Raw genomic sequence first — 26,133 nt, 5'->3', positions numbered from 1 at the left:
AGACCAAGCACCCTTCTTAGCTGGATTAATTGGTCAAAACGTTGGGAAAGGGAGAAATGTAACAAAACAGTTACATCAAATGTAACTGTATGATAACAGTTTGCTTTTCTCTACAGTGCAGTGAGTCTTCTGGGCCCAATCTCACTTTGACAAAATGTCTCATAGAATTGCAGAATAGTTGAGGTTGCAGAGAACTACTCTTCCCACACACTTTGCTGCATTTTGGAAGCATCTTGGTAGCTGTGTCTTTGTTTGGAAATTCCATGGATCTTGTGACTGCAGTAGTCCCAGAACAAGAATAAGAAATGGAAGCCTGAAGACAAAAGAACAGACAGTATTTCATCTCTAAAGAAGAATTTGGAGGAACAGTTAATAAGCATGTTGAAGTGGAAGCCTTAATGGAGCTAGATTGGTCATCCAAACTGCTGGCAGACTTATTGTTTGCTGTTTAGAGAAATGTAAAACCTCCACTAGCTATCAGTATTCTTAATTGCGTAGGAGAATTGCAGTTTAGTAATCAATTAAGTTGAGTATATTAAGTGTATACATTTTCAGCCCTTCAGCCAGTGGGTAGTTGTTTGACAAGTAGTATATTTCAAAACGTGCCTAATAGCTTATGTTATCACTACTATTAGAAGAATGTTAGGTGCAGACCTTTGAAATTTTATCATATCATGGTGGTCAAACAGATTTCTGTTTTATCTAGTCTTAAGTGAACATGGACAACATGTTAATTGTATGGGCACCACCTCAGGAAAAACGATTGCACAATTCTCAAACAAACTGATAGTCAGCTGAGTGTATGATGTGTTGTCATTCACTTTGTCTTGTGGCTGTGACATGGAGAACATCATGCTTCTTCAGATATGTGACTAATTAGGACAATGCAGTAACATTAATTTTAAAGTTTTGGATTATTAGAGCCTAATTTAGTGCTTGGTTTTCCTACCACAGTGGGAAAAAGGTCAGCCTTCTCCATTGGCCTGTCAGTGACCTCAGGATTCCCAGGCAGTTCTCTTTGTGGTATGTACATATGTAGTGCTTATGGTGTGGACTGCTTGGGAAGCAGAGGAGTCTGTATGGCGGGTGAAACTGATGCAGAAGTACTGCAGAAGTACAGAAGAAGTACTCATTGGTCTTCTTGAAGCCTCCTTAAACCCTTTTCTTTCACTGTGTTATGTTTTTGCCCTCCTCTTCTTTTGTCATGTCCTTCAGACTTGTGGAGGTGATACTTGGTTTGTGAGCAGTGCTGAATGCCCTCAGCTCCACTGTAGCCAGTGGCAGTCATTTTTGAAACTCAGACTGAATGTGGATGGAAAACTGTGACTTGCATGTGAAGATTCATGTCTCTGCAACTGTGTAAAGGAAAGGACACTTACGTGATGGGGTGACCTATTTGTCTCATCTGCCACCTCCTCTTCTTTCTTCACCTCTCAATTTTTTGCAAGTCATGAGCCACTATCAGTAGTATAAAGGCAGAACTGGATTCAAACATCATTTGGGGTTCAGCACTTGCCTAGTTCATTAGCGTGCCCTGCATGAGCATTGCTTCCCTAGTTAGCCCCTTGAACATTCCGAGTGGTGGCTGTCCACAGACAAATAACCTGAGCATAGTGGTCGGCCAGCGATCACAGTGTAATTCCAGCACATCTGTTGCATATGCTTTTGCCTTTCCAGGAAACCAGGGAATGCAGTGGAAGGCTGATGGAGAACGAAGGGAGGAAGGGAATGTGTGGACATGGAAAGTAATTGGGAGAATTGTGGGAGTGTTAGAGAATGTAGAAGACAGAGCATTTCAACTAGTGTGACTTTTTTTCTGCTGTTGAACCAGAAGTTCTTTTCCTATGTGTTAATCTTTCTGAAAATTCCAGAGAGGGGATGAATTCGCACTAGTCTAACACAGTAGCACCATGAAGAGTTGTTTCCTTGGGTGTGTAGCTTATTGGAGAATTTATTGCATGGTACATTAAATAAAAATTTACCTGTTCTGGTTGCTATTTGTTACTGCAGTTTCTGTTTTGTGAGTTGATCAAAAACCTCTTGCAAAATGTTTTGCTTCAAAATCTGGATGATTGTCATATGACAGAGCAAATGATTTTTCATTACTGTTAATAACCAATACAATCCAAGCCACCGGTTAGATCTTTTTTAAGCTTTGCATTCTGGGAATTTCTAATAAAATGAATGATAAGAGTACTTTTGGCATCTGGCAGGGAAAAAACCTAACGTCTGTGTAATAGCATAATAAGAATTTTTTGGTTCAAACATTTAAAGGAAGGAAAAATTATTTTTTCGTATTGGAAAGAAAGAACTCACTGGTCTGGGTGTATGTTACATATTAAATATGGGAGTAGGGACAGGATTCTACTATGAGCTATCCAAACGTACACATACTTGTGTTCTTTCTGACAATAACTCTTACGGCTGCATAGTGCCTTTCTGTTCATACATAAGGGAGGTCTTCCGGCCTACTCTTCCGCAGTGTGCGTCTGAATTTAGATGTCTTGCATCTTGAGTTGGAGCAGTCTATTTGTTTAATGAGCGACAGGCACCATCATCCTATCTTCTGGCATCTGTGTTTTTAAGGAAAGAAAGCCTTGTTTGTTTGTTTTTTATAGAAACGCAAGGGAATGATGCAGGGCTGTGAATTTTGCCCAGAATTATGTACCCAAGAACCTGTAGAAAACTGACCTAAAGTTGCACTTATTTATTCAGTGTTTTTCTGCTAGCTAGTTAATAATCCTCTGCCTCAGCATGCTGGATGCTGCTATCCTTTTCTGATGGACTTCTATTTTGCTGTTGTTAGATGGTCTGTGTGACACAGAGCTGTGGATTCCACTGTAAGAACCCAGAATCCCTTTTTAGCTCTGACTTTAATACCCTAATTTTGTCATTTCTTAATTTATTTTATTGTCCCAAATAGCTTCTACTTGTATAATTTTGCTCAACCTGAATTAATGTTTCAAATGCAAAGGCAAATATTTTTCTTAGTTTTTGGATATTTACTTTATTAATTTGTACTGCTCAGGGTACCAGAGCTCATATGCACGTGAGGGCACATAATGAAAAAACCAAGGAGGTCTCTCCTGTCGTGCAAGGTTTCTAACAAACATGACATACATAATCTAGCCTACAATTTAATATAGGATCAAGACATTAAAACTCTAGTACAATTATTTAATGCAGTGATATTGCTGACTCACATTTCAATGTGTGGCATCCTTTCACTGAGACTTTTATGCCGAATTCTCAAATTTTAAAAGGTCATGGAATCACAGAATAGTTTGGGTTGGAAGGGCCCGTTAAAGCCCACCCAGTCCAACCCCCCTGCAAGGAGCAGGGACATCTCCAACCGGATCAGGTTGCTCAGAGCCCCAGCCTGACCTCATAACAAACAAGTTTCACCTTTCAAAGAGGAAAAATACCCTGTATGCCTGTAAACCAGGTACAAGACTTACTGGGAGAGCTGGTTTTATATTAATGTCAATCTTTTGAGTTGATAGACTGCTTCTACACATTTGTGTCCTACAGCAATAATGTATTAGTTTATATTACTAGGATCATTAGCCTGTTTCTGTATAAGGAAGATTACATCTGAGTTACAATGTAGCTTAAGATTGCCTGAAAAAAACCCTTTAAGTGAAATTAAATTGACTGCTACTAAATAGCAGTACATCCCAAACATTTGTTTGGATTCTTTGTAAAAGAATTAGACTGTAAACCTTGCAAAGATTAGACTTTCATGTATGTTCAAGAAATTTCTGCTTCTGAAAGGGTAGCTGAATTGTGCAAGAACTTGTGTTATTTTTTTTTTCCTACTCAGAATAATAGAAGGGCAGAAGCATCAAAATCTTCATATGATTTTTAGAGAAATATCAACTGGGATGAATCTCATTCAATCCTAGTGCACACCAGGCATTTATTAGCAGCCTAATTTGTTGGCTTGTGCACTCATGTCTTTGTGCATTGAATTAGCAGATTGCATACACTTGCCCGAAAGGAGGCATTGCTGTTGCTGAGGCCTGTTATAGGAATACTTTTAATTACTTGAACATACCTGTTTACTCCAGCAGAGGGAAGCAGCCCATGCACACACAGCTCAAATGCCTTTCTAATAAAAATAGTGTTCTCTTAAAAAGGCGCGCCTGTTCTAGCCACAGAGACGTGTAATTGTTGACCAAACAGCAAGGAAGAAACCTGAACAAACTAATGGTTGTTAAAGTAGAAATAGCATTTTGTCAGAGTTGAGTAAGATATTGCTGGCCAAATGCCATGTTAGAATACATCCGTGTTTAGCACTGCCTGTTCAGGGCCTTCTCTTCACGTACTGGATTGAGATTTACTGAGCGGCCTTTGACAGAGGTGTGGACTTGAGCAGGAGCGCGGTGGAATCATAGTCGCTTGGCCTCTACGACTTCACAAATGATGCCTCTGGTATGAACTGTAATATGAGATCATTCTTTGTCATTGTGTACTACATAGTGATAGGATTGACTTTAAAATGTTATTTTTGTTCTTCCTGCATGTAATTCAGCCCTGTCTTGTAAAATTATCGTAGGAACGCATATACAAGTATATGTGTTTCTCATTACAGAATTCTACAATTGATGTTTTATTCGTGTTCCACACAGAATGGAAATTTCATACTGGTCAGGATCACCACATGAGGATTCTCTTCCTTTGTGGCTAAAAGGAGAGGTTGCTTGCTTTTTTTTTTTTTTTTAAATGACTTCAGGCTTTTGAATTCACTTACTGACTGTAATGCCTTGTACTTCCTTTCACTATATAGGCATTACAATATCTGAAGTAACAGTGCTAAGACTTTCTCGCGCTAACTCTTCTGTTCTGCGCTATGCAGAAATAAGAAACGTACATTTTATTAAGAAAATAATTCAGTATTATTACTGCTTCTACAGATGAATGTTCCACTTGACAAGAATGAAAATCTGATATACAGCAGACAGTTTACATTTTAGACTTAAATGTGTCAGAGTAAATCTTGTTTTCCCTACTTGCATGGCTTGTACTTTGGGGGAGCTAGCCGTGTGTATAGAGGAAGAAAGATGTGGCCAGCTGTGACGTGTAAAGACTACTTTCTCTCACAGTAGCGCAGGCTACAAAAGCACAATAATTACTGACAGTGTGATACCTTATTCTCAGTTAGCAAATCATCAGTAATCTTTTTTGTTGTATTGACTTCCAAGAGATTATTTTTCAAATGGTATTCAGGTGCAGACGTTTCCCTTTCTGCTTATACATTGTAGACTAATGCAGGCTGATAGGAGTCGTTCCTCTTTGTTCATGCTGTCAGACTGGCTTGGAGTAGGTGGGCAAGGCACTGTTCGCAAAAAGGCCTGCCTACTTTGTGAATTTCCATTCTTATTGGAGAAGTCGGTAACACTTCGTTTTATTTTTAAACCTATTTAAGTAGCATTTTTGTGTATCTGTGCTTCCTGAGGAAAGTGCGCTAGCAACACAGAAGTCCACAGTTAATGTCTCACACAGGCAGCTTGCTAAAGTGATCCAGGTACGGTAACATGGATAGAGATGAAGAAAACTACTACGGAAAACACGGTAATTTATCTGCTTTCTTATGACAATTCGTAAGCGCCTGATCTAAATCTCATTTATTTCAACTGTCTTATTTCAATTTACCTTAATGGGCTTGGATTCAGCCCCAAATAGTTTTCTATAACTTGTTAAATTATTAGCGATTTCCTATTTTTTTTCCAGCATGACATTTGCAAGATTATTTAAATTGCAGATTAAAGGTAGGCTTTATATACAAATAGTAGTTTTTTATTTTAGATAAGTAATTTAGATTTACTTCTTAAAATTATTACAGGGATAAAGTGCAGCAATTAAATTCATATGCTATTTGGAGTCAGAATCGGTAAATGAAATATCTTGTGAAATATTTCTTGTAATGATATTATAATTCAACATACAAAAGTTTCCTGTTATAAAGCAACCTGTGAAATAGATCTCTCATCTGCAAAGAGTGAATATAATCTCAGTTTTTAATCTTAGCAAAAAAAATGTCAATCATTATCCCGCACCACTGCTTTCTTTCTTATGCCTACCAAATTCCTAAAGCTTGGAATTTGCTTTTTAAATGTGTTTGGGCTTTTATGGCTAAGGAAATGGTTTGCTTTTACCAGGAGCTATGTAAATACTGATAACATAAATAATTCCTGCCTCACCCCTAAAGAATCTTCTCAATTTTTAAAGACTGAGAGTAATTAAGTAGGGAACTTTATATCTAATTTAGAAAAATGAGAATGAAACAAACAGCATTTTTCTTTTTACTGTTGTTCCGTGAAATGATGATCAGAGTTGCTGTGTCATGTGTTTTGTAGGGAGTATTCCAGTGATGCTACAGACTACTTCTGTCCGTGAATTTTAGTGTATTTTTAACTTAGAATATAGTTACCTTTTCCTGTGTAAACTGCCCTATTCTGTAATAGATTTCTATCAAGAGGTTAGTGATAGAGGGAGCCAGTTTGAGCTGTGTTGCACTGCACTGTGCCACAGTGAGAACACTGACTGCTGGCAGTGGGGAACAGTTCTTGGAAGAAGTTTGCAGTACTGCAATAATTTTATTGCTGTTAGTGACTGTTACTATCTCATAGCATCCCTCCTCTTACTTGATGGAGATGATAGTCTGGATTTGAATCAGAGCTCATTTTCTGGAGTGCTTTATTTTTATTTTCTTGCCTATTAGTGGAGATTACTTTTCATTGTAGCAGTATTGTGGAGTTCATCTACTGTACTTGACCATGTATACGCATAATTTTTGACATCCATTAATACACATCATTTTTGACATGCATTTTCTTTGTTCCACTTGAGAAGCACACAGATATGACAAAAATAACAGAACTTGAGTTATTTACAATAATAGTGTTAATAATAATCTTATTATGGAAAGGAGGACACTTGATGAAACACATTACATCTTGCCCAACTGGTTACTTTATAAAACCCTTCTGCTTAATGGAGACCTTCTGGGAGCTCAGGAGATTGTCCCTGACAACAAGCTTTCTTAGTACAACAGAGACTGACTGGAGAAACACCTGTAAGCACAGTATAAGTGTATGGCTTCCCTGCTGAAAGTCTGTCGTGTAAAATCTAGCTTGTTTCCATACCAAGGAGATCAGATATCACTCTTTTCTATCTGGAGAGTAACCAATGCATATCATGTGAGAAAAGATAATAACGAACAAGCATGTTAAAATACATTTGGGGCACGCTAGGTCTTACCTGGCTGTAATCAGAAAATTAAAGCAACATGGGGCTAGATGGACTTCGGGAGATCCAGTTGACTGTCTGTGTGCTGAGACATGGTACGTTTTCCTATTCTATTCTCAACAGGTATTTGTCTAATCCATTCCTAAATGGCTTAAGGTGAGGAAAATTTAGAAGTATGCTTGGAAAAGCTGTTGCAATGTATAACTGGATAACCCATAGCGCATGGCTTCCAAAAGGTTTCCTAATGCCTAACCTAAACCAGCTTTGCTGTGAATGAAGTTAGCTCCTCTCTCTGATAGAGGAAGCTGAGAACAACTGATCACTGTTGTTTTTATATGGTATTTGAAGACTGTTGTGCTCCTTCCCTTAATCACAGTAGTTGAAGTTTGCATTCATTTATGGCTTTTTGTAAACCTCTCGGTGTCTTTTTAATCATTCCTTCTACTCTCTCCAATTTGTCTGTGTCTTCTGAAATTCTAGTGCCATGATCTAGAAGTAGTTTTTAATCTGAGGCCTTACATGTCCTAAGCACAAGGAACGGTGACTTTTCCAGTCGTGCTCACACTTCCTGAATGAGTTGTGCTTTTTTTTTTTGTTTTTGTGAAGACATTGCTTTACTGAGTCATTTTCTGTTTGTAGTCTGCTGTAATCCCTTAGGGTTCTTCTCGTCAGTGTTGTTGAAAGAAATTATACTGGATGGATTTGTGAATGGCGTTTGCCTTTATAACTTTCATCAGTTTACAAAAATCACTTTGAATTGTTAAATTGTTTATCAAAATCCCTTTGATTCTGTCTCCAGAAGTGTTTTAATACTTGTCACCTGCACAGTTTCAAAGTGTTCGTTTTAATTCATTGTTCAAGTCGTTGAGGGAAATATTGAACAGCTTTGGAGAGTAGGTTCTTCCAGTAGTGGCACTGAGCTAACTACTGACATTCAAGAGCGAGACTCAGTGAAAGTATTTGCCCCAAAAAGCAAGCAGACTGTAAGAAAGAATTATTAGGAATGGACTGAGATAAAATAGAACAAGTTATTATACGATTATATAAATCACAGTCAATATTTGTGGTGAGTATCCTGTGCAGTTCTGGCCCTTCCTTTCCCAGTGATATATACTAGCACTGAAAAAAAGGTGCAGAAAAAAATATAAGCATGACCAAAAGTGTGGAATGGCTTTTGTACAAGAAACAATTGAACAGACTAGGACTCTTGAAGATAGACAAGTAAAGAGGAATATAATAACCTGTAGAATTATGAGTAGCATGCCATGCTGCCCTACAGGTATAAGCTGACTGATCGCAAGCTTAAAACAGACAAAAGGAGGCAGTACTTCAATTTTTCATTAACCTGTAGTGCTCCGTGATGTAGGGCATTGCAGATTGTTAAAGTGTGTGCAAGTTAAATAGAGATTTATTAAATGAATGAGAAAGAAATTCATCCAGGTGACTACCTTTGGTTCAGAAAAGTGCAATTGCTAATATCTGTAATCTCCGTTTTGGGGAAATACCATTATGGTTGCCTTGATTTTGCCTTTCTGCTCAGATATTCACTATGGCCCTTTCTTAGATACAGGGTATGGGTTCAGTGGATCTTCTTGTGATCTGGTGTGGCTGTCCTTACGTGCTGAACTTGGGTCTTGTATGACCAGTGAACAAAGGTTCACTTCAGTATGCCTACAGCCAGAGCTTGTCAATAGTGAGTAACGTTACAGACTCTGAATTGTTCCGGAGATAAATTGTTTTGTAGAAGTACTTATTTTGTAGAAATTGCTGTACAAAAAGGCTCTTCAAAATACAGATTTTGGCCCAGCATTAGGTATTGTGTATGGTACACTTGCTTTCTGGGCCATGGTCAGTTCCTGTAGTACCTGTGTAACAGCATAACTTACATCTTCCGCTCCCCAGAATTGCTGTCACACATCCCTCCTGCAAAGTCTTAGCTTTCCCAATCTCTTTTGTGTTAAATATGTTTGTTGTAGAAGCATAGTGAGGTGGACCTGAACACCTCAGTTGAAGGGCAAATAGAGTTTTATTATCTGCTGTGTTTATTGTACTGATCTGTGTGTCTTTTGATAAGGTTTTTCTGATACAAGCCAAGAACAAAGCCTGGCTTTTAGTTAATAAGTAAATTCTGCTTTTGAGAAGTTGCTGAATTAATCTCTAATTGAAGAAAATAAATATTTTTTCTGTTGGTGGGGGAAAGCTTAGGCTGGTAACGCCCTTTAATACCAGGTATATTCAAAAGAGGAGATCCTTAAGCCAGTGAGAAGGCACTCTGAAACAGTAATTTGTATTGTAGCATTGACATTTGAACTAAGAAGTAATTTTTCATTGTACAAAGTTTGATTCAGTATATCTCCATAATTACTGAACTAAAAAAATATCCCATAAAGCTGAATAGCTAGCTTCAAAATGAAAAACCCAAATCCTGGTCTGTTGAATGAAGGGCTGCTTCTTTCTCTTCATACAGTAGCTTGAAACTTGAAAATATAAATTCTACCATAAATTTTTGTTAGTCTTTCCCAGGTGAAATCATACTGTAATTCACCTTATTCAAGTCCACAATTGAAGCACAGATTGATGAGTTAGTATTTGGCAGTTTCTTAATAATAGTCTATGTAGGGTGAATCAATTGGAACTATGTTAACCAGGATAGCCATGGGGAAAAATGTATCACATCTGACTCCTTCCGTCTCTAAACTCTGGCCAGATGTTACTGCCTGTGTCTAGGAGGGACTTGACCTTCTAGTTGTTCTGAGATTCATGTAAAGTAACAACCATGTTCAGGGATGTATGCATAACCAGCTCTAACATTAAAACCTGTGCTGCTGCCTACACTGGGATATGTGGTGGGTGCATTGACCTGAGAGTTAGAGGAGAGATTTGAATCACGCGCTCTTCTGCCTGCTTTGCAGCGCTGTACCTCATCTCCAGCTTTGCAGAAGCTATAGATTTTATTGTAAATAAGGACATATTTTTATACTGTTTTATTTTAAATTCAGGTGAACCAAGGAAATTTGACCCGAAGTTCAGAGGACCTATTCATAACAGGTAAATATCCTACCTCATTCTATTTAATTCTTTTGGTTTTGCAGTGAACAGGGGTTAAAAGATTTTGTTAACAGAACTTGTGAATTTGATTCTGCAATTCTTTTAAATCCATAAAGCAATACTTACCACTCTTGAGGATGTATGGTTACTGGGGAATATTTAACAGTGTGCTCTTAAGTTCTTTCAATTTGAATGCCAATTCTGTATGCCTCGTATTGTCTATTACTTGCTGTCTTACCTTGTGCCGATATAAGTAGGACCATTTGAGGTGTTGTTACGTTCTGGGGTGTAATGGCTATGTGATGCAGTCTGTCTAGTTTCCGTACAGCACAGGACTGGAATCCTGGCACACTCTATTCTTCTGCTGCTGCTTTTCCTGCTCCTGTAGTCACCTCATCAAAGGACTTGTTTAGTTTTCTCCAGAGTATGACCTGAGTGTGGACCATTACATTCATACTGTGACTGGGTAAATCCCTCACAGAAAATCGGTAGTGCTTGAACAGTGATAGCAGTGATGTACTGTCTGTCAGTGGTGTGACTGGCTGCTGGAGTGGCTCAGCCCTGACACCCCTACTTGAGTGAACAGTTTTTACATTTGCGAAGTGTCTCTGAAGTGAGTGAGACCACCTATGGCACTGTGGACTGCAGAGTTGGATCCTAAAATATTGCAGTTTAATGGTATTTTTGAGCAATCTATTACTGTGCCTTTCCCTCATGTACTTAGTCAAGCAGGGAGGAGGAACTCAGAAGTAAGGATACTAGTGGTCACCTTAATGTCTCAGCAGAGTTGAAAGTGGTAACCTGAAACTCACACTGTGAACACAGACATTTGCAAAACATTTTTTACCGTGAGAGTGGTGGAGCACTGGCCCAGGTTGCCCAGAGAGGCGGTGGATGCCCCATCCCTGGAACCATTCCAGGCCAGGCTGGCCGGGTCTCTGAGCAACCTGATCCGGTTGGAGATGTCCCTGCTCCTGGCAGGGGGGTTGGACTGGATGGGCTTTAACGGTCCCTTCCAATCCAAACTGTTCTGGGATTCTATCTTGAGCCTCATTTTGCTCTGTGGTTGCACAGTGCCAGGCTCAAGACTATTTGTAGGTGCTAATGTACTGCTAGTGCTGTTTATCTAATAAATGTCATAGTTTCTTGCTAGTGCAGTATCTTGAGGGAAATTGCACTTGTGACAGATTGGGCATGAAACTACCAAACAGGGAAATGCTGTAGCCAGTCATTAACGATTAAGTGCATGAACTGTCAGTGAATAAATGACTTTTATGGACTCATACTCTGTGCAGAAGTTTTTATCTTTGCATTCATTTTTTTTTTGCTAGAATGCCATTGCACACCTGCAAAGCCACATATAACACAGTAAGAGAAGCCAAGAAGACAGTATGTTTCTGAGAGATGGTGGAAAGCAAATCAGGCTGCATAGATTAAGCTAAATGACAGCAGTAAGCAGTAAAATGTGATGTGGGAGCCTGAACTGTGCACTTAACCAAATGAAGGTCCTTTATGAAGTCATTTGAAAATGATGAATCTGATTATTTTATCAGCAATTTATCTCTATGGAAACTCTTGTGTTCAAATATATAGACTCACTGTGTTTTAGGTCGTATTATGGAACTTGGTTATCTAAAGAGTATCAAAAACCATCAAAATTTCCAGTACAGGCTTATTAGCAAAAGCATTTTTAATGTATCTGTCATCTATACCATAAGAAATGTAAAGTACTTTTTCTCATTAATCTTTGAATGTTTATGCATAATTATTATATAGAAGTATGATAGCACTATGTGCCAGAAAGATTGTAGAGCCCGTATGATAAGCAGTGTTCTCAGTTCCTGTACTCATCGTCATATTTCCATTAATCCTTCTTCCTTAGGGTTCAGTTTAACAGTTTAGTCTCCTGAGTGATTTTGCTCTGCCTCATTAGCCTGAAACAAACTGAAAAAGTAGATTTGCTGTAATAGATCGCTGAATTCATATTGAATTTGTTTTCAGTCAAAGCATGGCTGGATAATTTCTGATTACCTTTCAGCAGTAAGCATGGGCCTTCAGTACCTCCTGTTTGGGAAGAGGCAAGTCCCGTCGTCTCAATTCCTACCGCTTTGGAAACTCCCAGAATCTTCACAGTATAACCTTGTATCTTTACAGAGTTATTTTAATTTATTAATTTCAGATGTTTTACATTTGTTTTCCTCTCCTGTGGAGCCTTGTATTTATGAGGTAATATTATGATCTCACTGAAACTGAGCTACTTGAGCTAACAATGATGTTAAATTGAGCCAAGGTTTCACCCGTAGTATCTAGTAAAATAAGCAAGTGTTTTGTATGAACAACAATTAGTCTGTATGAACCGTTCCAAAATTTTCTGAAGCCATACAAAAGTGGATTTATGTACTTGTTATATATTTTTAAAAATATTTATATAATGGCAATACTTGGCAACAGTGAGTTTTACTAGGTACTGTAGAGAAGTTTGTGTATTGCAAAGAACAGAAAATCCTGTATTCTGGTAAAGTGGTTATGGATACTTGTTCACGGTGGCTCTGCAAAACTTTAAAAGGAAGCTTTAGCAGAAATAGGTGTAACCTTTAATTGCATTTAGGTATCATAAATGAGACCTGTGGGAATTGGACTGGAAGAGGTTTTTGAGACTATAGGAGTTGTAATTATATTATTTATGATGCTATATTTCTCCTGAGACATCTCGAATTAAACATTGTACCTCGTAAAAGCTGCTCTGACGGGGTGAGAGCCAAGCTTGAACAATGTCAGAACCGCTTCTGAATGGAGGCTGGGGAAATGAGCAGCATTGTTTTAGCACAATTTCTACTTTAAGCAGTTTTTTAAAAAATGTTTCTCTCCATCCCTAGGCACTGTACAGACGTTATTTGCTGTGTGATCTTCATAGTCGTCATTCTGGGTTACATTGCATTAGGAGTTGTGGGTAAGTAAATGCAGGTATAGTAGTGATTTCTCATACAGAGGGGAAGAAACTTTGTGAATGTTAGAATTTTTAACTGAGATGTCCCTTTTGCTCATATCTAGGTAAAGCTTTCCAATCAATAAGCAATGCCTTGCCTAGAAACAAATAATGATTTAACATTCAGTGTCTATTGTAATGAGGGAGAAGTTCAGAACCATGTGTTTACTGATGAAAAACTCAAAATTAAGTGTGTTCAAGTGAAAATGGCATGGTTTGATAATTTTGCGATCATAAAGAAACTGGTGGAAAAATTCACTTTTCTTTGTCATTAGCAGCAAAAGTTAGAGATAAACACTTTGGTTTTTGGAGGCTTATTGTTCTGTAAAATATTACTGAGAGGGCATATGTGAACAGTAAGAAGAAGAGAAATTGCTTCATTTATTGTGGGATCCAGAGTTTTTTGCACATCAGGATATTCGTAATAGCCATTTTATTTTGTTTGTGTGAGAGAATTGTATGAATGTCTGTGTGTGAAAGGACAATTGATGCTGTATCTGCATGTCTGTCTGAGCTCCCTCAATTTGCTTGTAAAAGATTGTTTTGGTCCTGCCTTACACAGAAGAAAAGCCTTTAGTTTTCTTTATAATTCTGTAATACCGTTTTCTGTTCTGTAGAGAGAAAGGGTTGTGCAGTCTCCATCCTTGGGGATATTAAAAAGCTGTCTGGATGTCATCCTGGGCAACCTGTTCTAGGTGACCCTGCCTGAGCAGGGATTTTGAACAAGATGACCTCCAGAGGTCTCTTCCAACCCCAACCATTCTCTGAAAAGCTGTTGTCTGTAGCATGAAAAGATGACTGTAAGCAAGACTACTTTAATCTAGGTGATTCCAATAACTGTCAGAGAGAATACTCTGTCCTCCCACTAAATTGTAGAGTAGCATAACAAGCTCCAAGCCACAATGCTGAGCTGTCTCCTCTCATCTTGCCGGTAGTAGCTGAGCACTGAACACATGCTGAGAAGTCCATTCTCTCTCTCAAGCCCTGGGAATTCTTTGTATGTATTTTTTCATTCCCTTATTCACCTGCACTTACTGCCCCATGATGGAGCTTTATGTCTTCAGGAAGATGAGCAACTGAGGAAACAAATGGTATATACTAGCAAGTGAGAGGCATGGAGGAGCTTTACGAGGAAGTGCAAAGCCTGCGCTAAGAGGTGAACAATAGGGTAACAGATGATGCTTGTGGGTGGAAGAATTATTTCTTTTCAAAACCCTTTGTTTTTCTCTTGTCTAATCTCTTTGAGCCTCTGTTTCCCAAAAATGAATAACTTGAGATCTATGAATGTAAGAAAAGTGAGCAGAGCAGAAAGTGAATTCAGAAGCTGTTCAAGCTGTACTTGATTTTATGCCATACTTGTAGAGATTACAGCAGCTATAGGATTCTCTTTGGGATTGGATCTGGGAAGAGAGTCCCTAACTGCTACATGGCATGATTGTACAGTCAGCTTCAGACTGACTTGAACTGCAGTCCTCTGACAATTTTTTCACGAGGTCGGTGTCTGTGATTGTGATGCTTAAGTTAACATCAGTGGCATCTATGTGGAAACAAGTCCAAGATCTCTTTGTTTTCTAGTCACTACTGGATTCTGTGTACGCAAAATCATGCATGTACCCTCTCATCACAGTTCTGGCTACTGTTTGGATCCTGTGGACCCTTTCCTTTGCTATGGAATGAAGCATCTTCCTGCCCTCATGGCCTAATTGAATTGTTCCCACTTTGCTTAATTCCAGATTGACACTAATGTTCATTTGACTTGTGAAAGTATTTGGAGCAGAAATAATCACGCGACTCCTCGTTATAGGAGATTGGAGAGGGACTTACCAGAATATACATGCAATATATATCTCTGCTTACTAAACCTGTTCTGGAATAGACTGCAGAAGAAGAGGTAAATTATTAGTCCTAAGAAGAAACAGTAGCTGCTGGACTGCGCACAGCTGTTGCAGACCTGCCATGCCTCCTGCATGGTGCTGGGGAATATGCTGTGTCTGAAGGACGTCCCTCTAATGTCTGTGCTGTTGTCCTCTTTCTACCTGATTGTCTGATTCTTCATTGATGTTCTTCTCTCTCCTTCTGTTGCTGCTCAAATGCAAAGTCAGAACTGAAAAAGCTGGACTCAGATCAGAGGAAACATTTGTTTTTTTCTTGAGCGCACAGATGCTCTGATGACTGGTGACCTGCCCCGGTGCAGACAGGCCATTTTCTGAAGTGCTGCTACCTGGACTAATGGAAAGGAGAGCATTGGCAGTTTCTAGCTGTACAGTATTTTTGTGCTCCCAGATATTGGCTCTCTTTCCAGCACTGTAAGAATCTCCTTAGTTTTTTGGCTAGAACTTTATGTCAAGTTTGTATGTGCAGTTTCCAAAGAACCCCATATGCTAGATGTTGCAGAAGTAGAAAGCAGCAGAAGACGACTGGCCAGTTTGGTGCTTCTTCATGTCTGTGATCTCAGACAATGTAGTTACTGCAGTGTGAGACAGTGAATTGGTTGTATTCCCTGCTCTGCACACACAGTGGTTTCCTACTGGACACAAGGTATCTGAACAGCCTTCTCTTGCAAAGTTTATTAAATACTGGTTAGAACTAGAACCAGATACCGAATTTGTAGCTGGTGACCTCTTCTGCCTTTCTTACGTAGAAGATTTGAATTTTCAGTCCATAAACATTTAATTCGGCTCCGAATCCAGATCCACGTGATCCCTGCTTTTCATCTTTCCTTGTACTGTGCTTCAGCTATTCTTTTTACTCTAATTTATTTTTCAGTAAAAGATGAGATCATTTTTGGTACGGTTCCAGGGGCCAGCCCTATTCAAAATATATGATAATCAAAGAAGTTCACATTAAGAGAAAACAGATTATAATAATCAATCCTTAGTTGTGAATTATGCCTTATGGCTTATTATAGAAAAAAAAAAGTAGATTTCCACAATTTCTTGAATATGTGTGAATACTGCTGCATCCCTGTTTAATTTGACTTGAGAAGTAAGCAATAAATGCAGGTTCATCACACAACTGCTGTGACTGAAAATCTGAGACAAATTTTGCTCTCAGCATTTTATGTATAGCTCACATAGGCTTCAGCTATATGTGTGTTTGTGTAACAGTGGGGTAGATTTTCTTTTTATGTTTCAGGGGGGCTGAAATGCAGTCTGAGTAAAAGGTAATCGGTTCTTGAAAGATTAAACCAAATGGGTTTTGGTACTAGCCTTTCTTAGTTCTGCTTCAGTGATGGCTGCTGAGTGACTGTACTGAATAGAAATAGTTATTCTATTTCTAGAAAAGATATACTTTCTTATCATTCTTTTAACTTTGCAGATGAACTAATAGTGCTAATTTAACATTCTTTGTAGTTTCCTTCCTATCAAACTGACTTAACTCTTCCTGTTTATTTCAGAGACACTGGGCTTATCAGGTGATACTTTACAAATGTTTAGCCTTTTAATTTAAGATTATTTTAATTCAGAAAAGTGCACATAAAAGGCAGCAAATCAGTTATCTTAGAAAAGAGGCTTACATTCCAAAGGACAGATTAACTTAGAGTAATAACTCGTGCTGTATTGCTCCAAGGGATGCTTACACAATACCAGTGTTACCAACATGGATTTACAAATTCTGTATCATGGGTTCTATTACCTGTTTCAATACATTAGTGAATTGCTTGTGTTAAAAAGCCTTAAGAAGAATTTGGCAGATCAGTTTCTCCATACATTAAAACATGTAAGGGAAGCAAAATAATGATATGAAAGACTGCCCTTTCAAAAATACACAGCAGAGGGAATGAGACAGTACATAGAGATTTGCAGTCCATTTTTAGGTATGACAGGATGCCATTGTTCTAATCACATTTTGTCCTTGAGAGGGAGCTTTCCACCCTTTACAACCATTGACACAGCCAACAGAGCACAAGAAGAGAAGTGCATCTGATAGACATTCAGTGACAGACATGAATGTTCAGAAAGTGTATGATACCGAGCAGCACATTAATTTAAAAACTTCAAAACACAGGAAAACTAACATAGGTTAAAAAGAAATAGCAAATTCATTTTGGTAATCCAAAGCCATCCCAGGTGAAAAGTAGCATTGCAGATTCTTTGTAACTATTTGCGAGTCATTGAAGGTATGTTGTGCATCTGTCCTGAGCATTTCAATAAATTTGCTGTCTGCTACTCTGAGATCTGTCTGTCTCGACAGCACGTGTAATTATTGTTAAGCCCTGTTATTCTTACCAATGTGACCTTGAGGAAAAAAGACAGCTTCACAAATGACTAATATCACAAAGTTAGGGGAAAATGGAGTAATTAGAGAAGCAAGTTCAAGGTGGTTTGCATACATCAAAGCCTAAAGTGTATGCTCAGTGGGCGCCTGACATGCAGTGTGTAGTGCAAGAGAGGGAAGACAGGAACTAAAATCTTTTTAATACCTGCAATCTTTTCCACATGGTACAAGCACAAGGAAATGTTTGGGAGAAGATCAGTGGTCTTTCCTAACACTTCTCTAGCAAGGTGATTGTAGGGTGTCAGCTCGGGGCAGTGATACAGAATTATATTCTGGCATTATATATTACTTTCAGATGATGTTTTAGAATCAATTACGTTTCCATTATTTAGGGTGAAATAACTGATCAGTAGTCAGAACAGTTCAAAGGGTAGTCATTGGAGGAAGCTTAGTCAGGTCTGCACACTGCAACTTACAAGTAACAATACTGATAGTGATAGCTGGTGTGTACTTGATCCTCAAAGGGAAATAATGGTGCAGGTGGAAATGACTTGGAGAAGAAATCCTGCTTCAAAGTGGAGAAAATAAGTTTAGAAGTTCAATATAAACCTCTCTTCCCTTTCAGTACTATGGTTCATGCTAGCATAAAGTAAGTTGCCAGGTGCAGACCTAATAACTGAAAAATGGGACAGCTACCAGGTGAGATGTCAGGAAATGTTTTCATCTACAAAGTCAGAATTTGTTTCCATTCTTAGTGCAAATGGAGTCCATTAGATTCAGGCACACCCCGTGTATTCCTACACACCCGGGTAATCCCATTAATTTCAATGCTATTGTGATTGTCTGTAAATGCTCAAATTCGTCTGCTGTCAAACAGTTAGCTCCTCTTCTTTCCCCTTTTAATCAACAGTGTTTTTTAGGTCCATTATATCATGTTTTGGATACAACCCAGATATGTGTGCCCTAAAGGTAAAAAGTGAACTGTTTGCTTTCTTACTGATTCATCCATATCTTAGTTCAGTTTGGTTTGTTTCATATTTTAGTTTTTCATTAGGAAATCTACAAACACATACTCTTCAGTGGTGATTAACAAAGATTAAAATGGTACATTAGAGGTGATGCATTTTCATGTTAGGCAGTTTAAACCATTTGTACATTTGACTAAAATGTTAAAAGATACGCGTATTTTTGCAGCTTGGGTGCATGGCGACCCCAGGAAAGTGATTTATCCGACTGACAGCTATGGACAGTTCTGTGGTCAGAAAGATACCCTCAACGAGTGAGTACTAAATCCGTTCACATATCTTTATTGCCCGTGCACTATGAATAAGATGTGAGGTTTCAAATCTCTCTGCTAGGGCTTCTTGTGGGAAGCTGAAGAGACAGCAACACTTACTGTATTTATTCCAAATAAAGTTCAGATATACATTAGTTGTTCAGACCTATATTATTACTATAATGCAGTTGTTTTCATCATTCAAAGAATATTTCTGGGAAAGTATCAATATAACTTAAAGTTGCATCACTAATCGCATAGAAAGTGACTAGCTGATACAGCTTCTAACTGCCAAAGTTTGAATAGTTAAGAACTCATTGAGTAATTCTTCTGTCCACCTTGGGCTAAGAGTAGTCCTAAAACATTGTAGTCTGGGTCTGTTGTTCTCAACATGCACCAAAACCCAGAAGAGATCATAAGGAAAAGCTCTTGTTTTTTTCTGGTGCTTAACTAGTGCCAGTAGAGAGGAGACTGAGTGGTTTGGAAAACAGGCAGCTGTAACCATACCTTCCTTGAGGATATCAGCCAAATGGCTCTCTTTACTTGTCTCTTTTTCCCAGTCTTTGAATTTTGAATTGTAGGACTTAAATGAATTTGTTAATATCAACAGAGTACTTCTACGTTAAAATAGCTGCTCAGGAAAGAAAGATGTCACGTCAGTGTTTTTCTCTGAAAATCAAAGTAGTTTATGAAACAGAATTTTAAAAATAGTTTGCTTTTTCCCTCACCTTCTCCATTTTAAAAAGTAAATATTAGGCACCTTTTATGACCCTGTGTTGTAGTTCGCCCCGCTCGGGACCAGACTACGCAGTCTCTCTCTCACTCCCCCCACCCTCCCAGAGAATAGAGGGAGATAATATAAGGAAAAACCGCTCAAGGTTTGAGATAAGGATGGGGAGAAATCCTTAAAGTTACCATTATGGGCAAAACAGACTCGACTTGGGGAAAACTATTCATTTATTTCTAAAACTAGCAGGAGAATGAGACAGGGAACAAGATAACCTCTCCCCACCCCTCACTCTTCCCAGGCTTAACATTATCTCTACTACCTTCCCCCCCCGCCCTGAACGGCACAGGGGGGGAAGAGGGAATGGGGGTCGCAGTCAGTTCATCACACGCTGTTTTACGCCGCTGCTTCATGGTCGGGGGAAGAACTCCTCACATTCCTCCCCTGCTCCATCGTGGGGTCCCTCCCACGGGCCACAGTCCTTCGTGAAACTGCTCCGGCATGGGTCATCTCTTCCACGGGGTGCAGTCCCTCCAGAACAGCTGCCCCAGCACGGGCCCTCCATGGGCCACAGCCTCCCTCAGGCATCCACCTCCCCCGGCATGGGACCCCTTTTTGTCCATGGGCTGCAGGTGAATCTCTGCTCCTCCGTGGACCTCCATGGGCTGCAGGGGGACAACCTGCTCCACCATGGTCGTCACCACAGGCTGCAGGGGAATCTTGGCCAGGAGCCGCATTACTCCTCCCCCTCCTTCTTCACTGACCTTGGTGTCTGCAGCTGTTCCTCACAACAGGCTGGCAGACGCCTCTTAGGATCCTCTTTTTACATCTTATTCACTTCTCATCTCCTCTCCACTTCTTGCAGCCAGGCCAGGCTGAGTTGGGCCCAGTCAGCTGCCTGGTGGGAGGCCAGAGGGTGAGGCCTGCAAAGCCCACAAGGCTCGCGCCTCCCCCTCTCTGCCCCCCGCTCAGCTTCTTCACATCTTCTCTCTTTTTCTTTTTTTTTTTCTGTTTTCCCCTTCTTAAATACGTTATCACAGAGGCGTTATCACGGGACATTCTGCTACCAATTGGCTCAGCCCTGGCCAGCAGCGGGTCCGCCCTAGGCCCGGCCGAGTCCACTGAACAAAGGGGAGCGACTTGTAGCAGTTTCCTACAGAAGCCGCCACCTTAGGCCCCCCTCACTGAACAAAACCACAACACCCTGTGACTGCTAAGAAGCTGGATGCTATGCAGGAAGCAAACCAGAAGCTAGTGTTTGATAACAGCTCTTTGCTGCCTCTTTCTTTTCCCATGTAGTTTTCTGGGAAAAAAAACTGAGGAAGCCACTGTCCAAAGGGCAGTTGAGAAGGGGAGGAGTAGCAGATAGGGAGTGGAACAGAGGTGGAGCTAAGACTTGATATTCTCCCAAGGATACAGAGGAAACAGACTAGATGGTGTAAGAAGACCTATTCCACCCTCCGAGTAAGATTCTTCACAGCAGTTCTTGGAGATTCTAGCCTCCTGAAGAGGAAAAACTAGGAGAAACAGTTGTACTGTTGTGTGTCTTCCCCTCACTGCACTCCTTCTCTGCTCCCCTCTCTCCTCACCCCCAATTTGTCCTTGTTCCCTCTCTGGTTTGTAGGAAGCAGTGGGCAAAATGGTTGGGAGTCTTAGACACACAGCATCCATGCACTGTGTGGCATGCAGCCAGATGCTTCTCTCTGACTCTTACCAGCCACTCCCATTCCCTCTTTCTCTTTGTCACTCAAGTCTTCCCGTGTAGTTATTTCTTACAGTGCGATTTCCAGTTTGAAATTCACAAATGTTCTTTTATATATGATTGCTGGAGAATAATACAGCTACTGAGAATAGTACCGCTACAATTTTGGCGCTTGTTTGCTACATTGATAAGTTTCTTATAAAAATACAAGTCAAAAAACATATAAATACAATCTACTGGAAAAGCAAGAGTGTTTATGGCAGTAGGCCAGCAGGCCCCTCTGAGCAAGTCCCTCCAGTCCCTTAAATTTGAGGTGTGAGATGTGCTTGTCAGGCCTTCATTGATAGCATTGTCACATTTTTCAGATGCCCTGAAAGTAAGTTCTGGTTTTATTTAGTGAGGGGTGCTATGGTGGCAGCTTCTGTAAGAGGCTGCTGGAAGTTTCCCCTTTGTCCAGAGGACTCGGCCGGGCCTAGGGCAGACCTGCTGCTGGCCAGGGCCGAGCCAATTGGCAGCAGAATGTACCCTGATAACGCCTCTGTGATAAAGTATTTAAGAAGGGGAAAAATAAATTTAAAAAAAAAAAAAGATGTGAAGAAGCTGAGCGGAGGCAGAGAGGGGGAGGCGTGAACCTTGTGGGCCTTGCTGGCCTCACCCTCTCCCCTCCCGTCGGGCGGTGGACTGGGTCCGACTCGGCCCGGCCCAGCTGAGAGAAATGCGGAGGAGATGAGATGTAAAAAGATCCTCAGAGGCGTCTGCCTGCCTGTTGTGAAGAATTTTTCTTGTGAGAGGAGCAGCTGGGTGCAGAAGGAGGGGAGCAGTAATGCGGCTCCTGGCCAGAATTCCCCTGCAGCCCGTGGTGCAGCCCATGGTGAGGCCGGCTGTGCCCCTGCAGCCCGGGGAGCCCACGGAGGGGCAGAGATCCCCCTGCAGCCCGGGGAGCCCACGGAGGGGCAGAGATCCCCCTGCAGCCCGGGGAGCCCACGGAGGGGCAGAGATCCCCCTGCAGCCCGGGGAGCCCACGGAGGGGCAGAGATCCCCCTGCAGCCCGGGGAGCCCACGGAGGGGCAGAGATCCCCCTGCAGCGCGGGGAGGAGCACAGAGATCCCCCTGCAGCCCATGGAGGACCCCAAACCGGGGCACGTGGAGGCCTGAAGGAGGCTGTGTGTTCCAGAAGCTGTCAAGTGTGTGTGGATTCTGGGGTGCAAACCCCTCAGATTGTCCCTTATTTATGTCAAAGGAGGTTTATCAGCGTTATTAGCAGATGCTATTATCATTCTGGCTTTGGTTTCCAAACATTAAAAGCTTTTGATTGATTTTGGTGCCACCTTCTGATCAACAGAAAATAGGCAGCTTTTCTGGTGTAGCAGTTGCTGATAGTAATTTTGCATGCGGGACATACACAATATGTTCAGTGTACGCAAAGGGACAACAGTGTTTTGCAGGGGTATTTTACAGACCTAACTTCGTAGAGGCAAGACTACAGATACCTGTAACAGTGTCTATGGTTCTTTCAGCTGAAAACCTTGCTGTGGAAAAAAATTCTCAAAAGTAGCGTTCTTTAGTACAAATACTTCTGGTTTCAGAGACGTCTCAGCACAGAACATTCAGGGTCTGCTTGGGATTTTTTTTTTTTTTTTTTTGTCTTGCGTTTGCAATATGACCATTCACAACAATAGAATTTAAACACCGATGTATGCTGTAAATTTGTGAATAGTAGGATGTATAAGCACCCATATTTATAACATTAATTATCTTTTATCCACTTCCATAGGAACAAGACCATTTTGTTTTACTTTAACATTCTGAAATGTGCCAGCCCCATAGTGTTAATAAACCTACAGTGCCCTACAACACAGGTGAGTGGAATACAGAGCTAAAATATTTTCCCTGCCTCTTGGTCATGGTGCTTAAGAACTATAAATGCATTGTTTGGATTTTAAAATTACTGTTCATATCCTTCAAAATATAATATGATTGTTTTACAGATGACATGTAGCACACAGTCTCTGTAGCGTGTGATGATCAGAAAAAAATAAATAGAAATGTACAAGACTGTGTATTTTGGATAAGAGTTGGCAAAAAAAAAAGTCTGTTTAGTTGAATACAGCAATTCGTTACTTATGAATTCATCACAGGCAGCTATCTAGTAGTAGTCAGTGCATGCAGAAAATAATTTCGATTGACGTCTGGCATTTTACAAAGTAGATGTGTTCAAGAAAATGTGCATACCCCCAGTGACAGGAGTATCTGGGTGTGGTTAGAGCCTATGGCACTTTCAAAAGTGAAGATTGGGAAAGCTTGTTCTTGCATCACGCTACAATTTGTACTCCCTTAGCTGTGCTGCAGCTTCTTGTGAAGCTGTGAAATAAACCCAGTCACTGAACTTGTGTGGGTTAAAATTATCCTCCTAATCTTTTTTACATGAGACCATTTTACTGACCTGGTTTGTTGAACAATTGCACAACCAGTTATTTCAGTTCATGTTAAGAGGCAACAACTTATGCAGTGGAATAGGTTCAGAGGAATTAGGTGCAGGACTGCTCTGATCCAATTTTGCTGCCAAAATGATTGTACTCTATAGTTAAACTGCAGGTGACAGCGTATGATCTCAGCCATATTGAGAACATTCAGTGAAGTCCAGTATTAATTTGGATGAGGATTGTTACATGGTAACCAATCCACTGATTACAAATGCTAATTGTCTATTTATTTGACTATCATTTAAAAATGTCTGCCATTTCAGCTTGCCCTTACTCCTGATCCCTATCCTTGATAGATGTTTCTGGCCTATCAGTTAGTGTGAACATATGGACTGTTTGACACAACTGAAAGATGGAAATCTCCAGCAAGGAAGAGCAAGAACCCTCTTAACACTGACCAGTTGCTGTCAGAATGGAAACTTTCTCTATCAGCAGCAGATTTGCTTCAGGAATCCCCATCTGTCCACATGCAGACACCAACACTCTTATCCTGCAGTCTTTAGACTCTGTTACTGGAACAGTTCAGCCTGTTCGGAAATACTGAGGTCATCGTATGGGATTTGATTGGTGCTGCAGTCAAGTTGGCAGTGGTCATGAATCAAGGTGAAATAGTTGTTGAAGAAGAGTTTGGGAGGGCAGAGTAGTTATTTTGTTTATTTTCAAACTACATCATCTCCAAAACTGAGAATGTTTTTGGATGCTGTTTGCTACTGCAGATGGGTAATTCTCCGGTCTTTTGTGAAAATGCTGAAGAAACGTTTGTTTCATAATTTCTCTTTCGAACTGCAGACAGGAGCTTTCATTCCCATCCCATTCATACCAAATAGCTGGAGAAGAAAACCTCAAGAACTGGCGTGGGAAGAGCTTCAGTTCTTGAGTAAGACTCTGGATTTGCAAACTGTTATTACAACTCACTGGATCAACAGACAGCACATTTCAGTGCCTGTTTCATAGATGGGAAACTGAGGTTGTAGTGAAGCGTGTGCTTGCTAGTCATCTGTTGTCCCAGCAAGGTCAAAGCTCTTCTTTCTTTATTCCTTGGCCTGTGGGTAGTCTATAGGACTGTATTACTCCTCTGGAAAGACCCTCTTGCAGCATCTGCCCTGTTACAAGGATTAGTACAAGATCTTTTCCCAAAATTCCTTTAGGTGGATCATATATGGCAGAAAGCCCTTGAAGTGAAATAGTTTCATGCATGATGTCTCTCTGGTACTTGGATAGCAGAGCTTTGCAAAGGGTGTTTGGATAGCGCAGCTTTGGAAACAGAGAACAGCCTTCTAGAAAAGACTGAATTTTGCTGAAAAGATGGACTTCAAACTACCTCGCAGTATTTAGGAACACTCAAGAGACAGAAGAGCTGTACACTTGCATGATTCCAGTGACCAGCAGAGCTTTCAGAGTCTGTGTAGTGGGGCTCCTGCTTCTCCTTTACGCAAATCTAAATCACAACTTCTGAGTGGCTGCATTCATCAAACCCCAGCCCTTACTTGATTTCTCACATAAGTCTGGCTTATAACGGCTGTACCTTGAGTGGCGTGAATTTTATTCCTGGCATGTGCACCCCTCTTGCTTTGTAACTAGGGGAGATTCATTATTAGTCAGTAGTAAAGTCGCCTTGGAGTGATTTACACCTAACTTGACTTGAACAGTATCTGCGGAGATGTACTTGACAGAAGAGACGGTGTAGAAGGGTGGAACAATTTTAGCTGCATGAGGCTTTTTTTTTCAGTAAAGTTGCCCTATAAATGTTACAGAAAGAAATTACGTGTATCCTGCAAAAGTAGCTACTGTATCGCTTTGCTCATATACACTACTGCTGATGGAAGTAGAGGAAGAGCCAACAGATTTTTTCCTGGTGTTCAAAAAAAAAAAAAACCAACTTTTTTTCAACAGACTGAAAGCTCTGCATATCTACCAGAATGTTTAGAACCTAAGAAGATACAGAGAATGGCTCGATATGCTAGATATGAAGAGAGACTTTGAAATTGTATTCTATCACAGAATTTTAGAAGTATTCGTCTAGGGAATCAAAAAGAAAACATATATCCCTTTCTAAATACTGTAGTAAAAATTGCTGAAGGCAATTCCATAAAGCGGTACACTTTTATAGATGGCCTTTTTCTTGCTTTTTAATTGCCCGGACTTTTCTTACCCTTCTCTACCCCTGATGTATCTTTACTTTTTTTTTTTTTTTTTTTGCTTGCAGCTTTGTGTCTCAAAGTGCCCAGACAGGTTTGCAACCTACATTGATGTTCAGGCTGCCTACAGATATAAACCAGATCAGTGGAATTACTTCAGGCAGTTCTGCAAACCTGGTTTTAACAATCCTCGCAAGGTGTGTATGTATCAGTAGGTGATGGAATACATTTTTTCTTCAAGCAATATGTAATATGTGTTATTTTACTGAGCTACATCGAAGCTTTGCTGTCCCATATATATGGT

At 40.2% G+C, this 26,133-nt stretch overlaps 1 protein-coding gene across 2 annotated transcripts in view; it reads left to right on the top strand.

Annotated features, from left to right (window-relative positions):
* The window catches only part of SLC44A5 (solute carrier family 44 member 5), an 81,628-nt gene that overhangs the window by 28,675 nt on the left and 26,820 nt on the right, over positions 1 to 26,133 (top strand). For both annotated transcript variants that reach the window (XM_086753243.1, XM_086753242.1), the window contains exons 2-6: positions 10,251 to 10,299; positions 13,176 to 13,249; positions 18,698 to 18,782; positions 22,983 to 23,067; positions 25,898 to 26,026. In XM_086753243.1, the coding sequence (XP_086609369.1) occupies positions 10,251 to 10,299; positions 13,176 to 13,249; positions 18,698 to 18,782; positions 22,983 to 23,067; positions 25,898 to 26,026 (422 nt within the window). The remainder of the gene's footprint in view (positions 1 to 10,250; positions 10,300 to 13,175; positions 13,250 to 18,697; positions 18,783 to 22,982; positions 23,068 to 25,897; positions 26,027 to 26,133) is intronic.

The sequence above is a fragment of the Chlamydotis macqueenii genome, chromosome 8 (assembly GCF_036417535.1).
Source record: "Chlamydotis macqueenii isolate bChlMac1 chromosome 8, bChlMac1.mat, whole genome shotgun sequence".
In the NCBI taxonomy this organism is placed as follows: domain Eukaryota; kingdom Metazoa; phylum Chordata; class Aves; order Otidiformes; family Otididae; genus Chlamydotis; species Chlamydotis macqueenii.
Note: the sequence above shows the minus strand (reverse complement) of the source record. Positions and strands in the feature narration are given on the sequence as shown.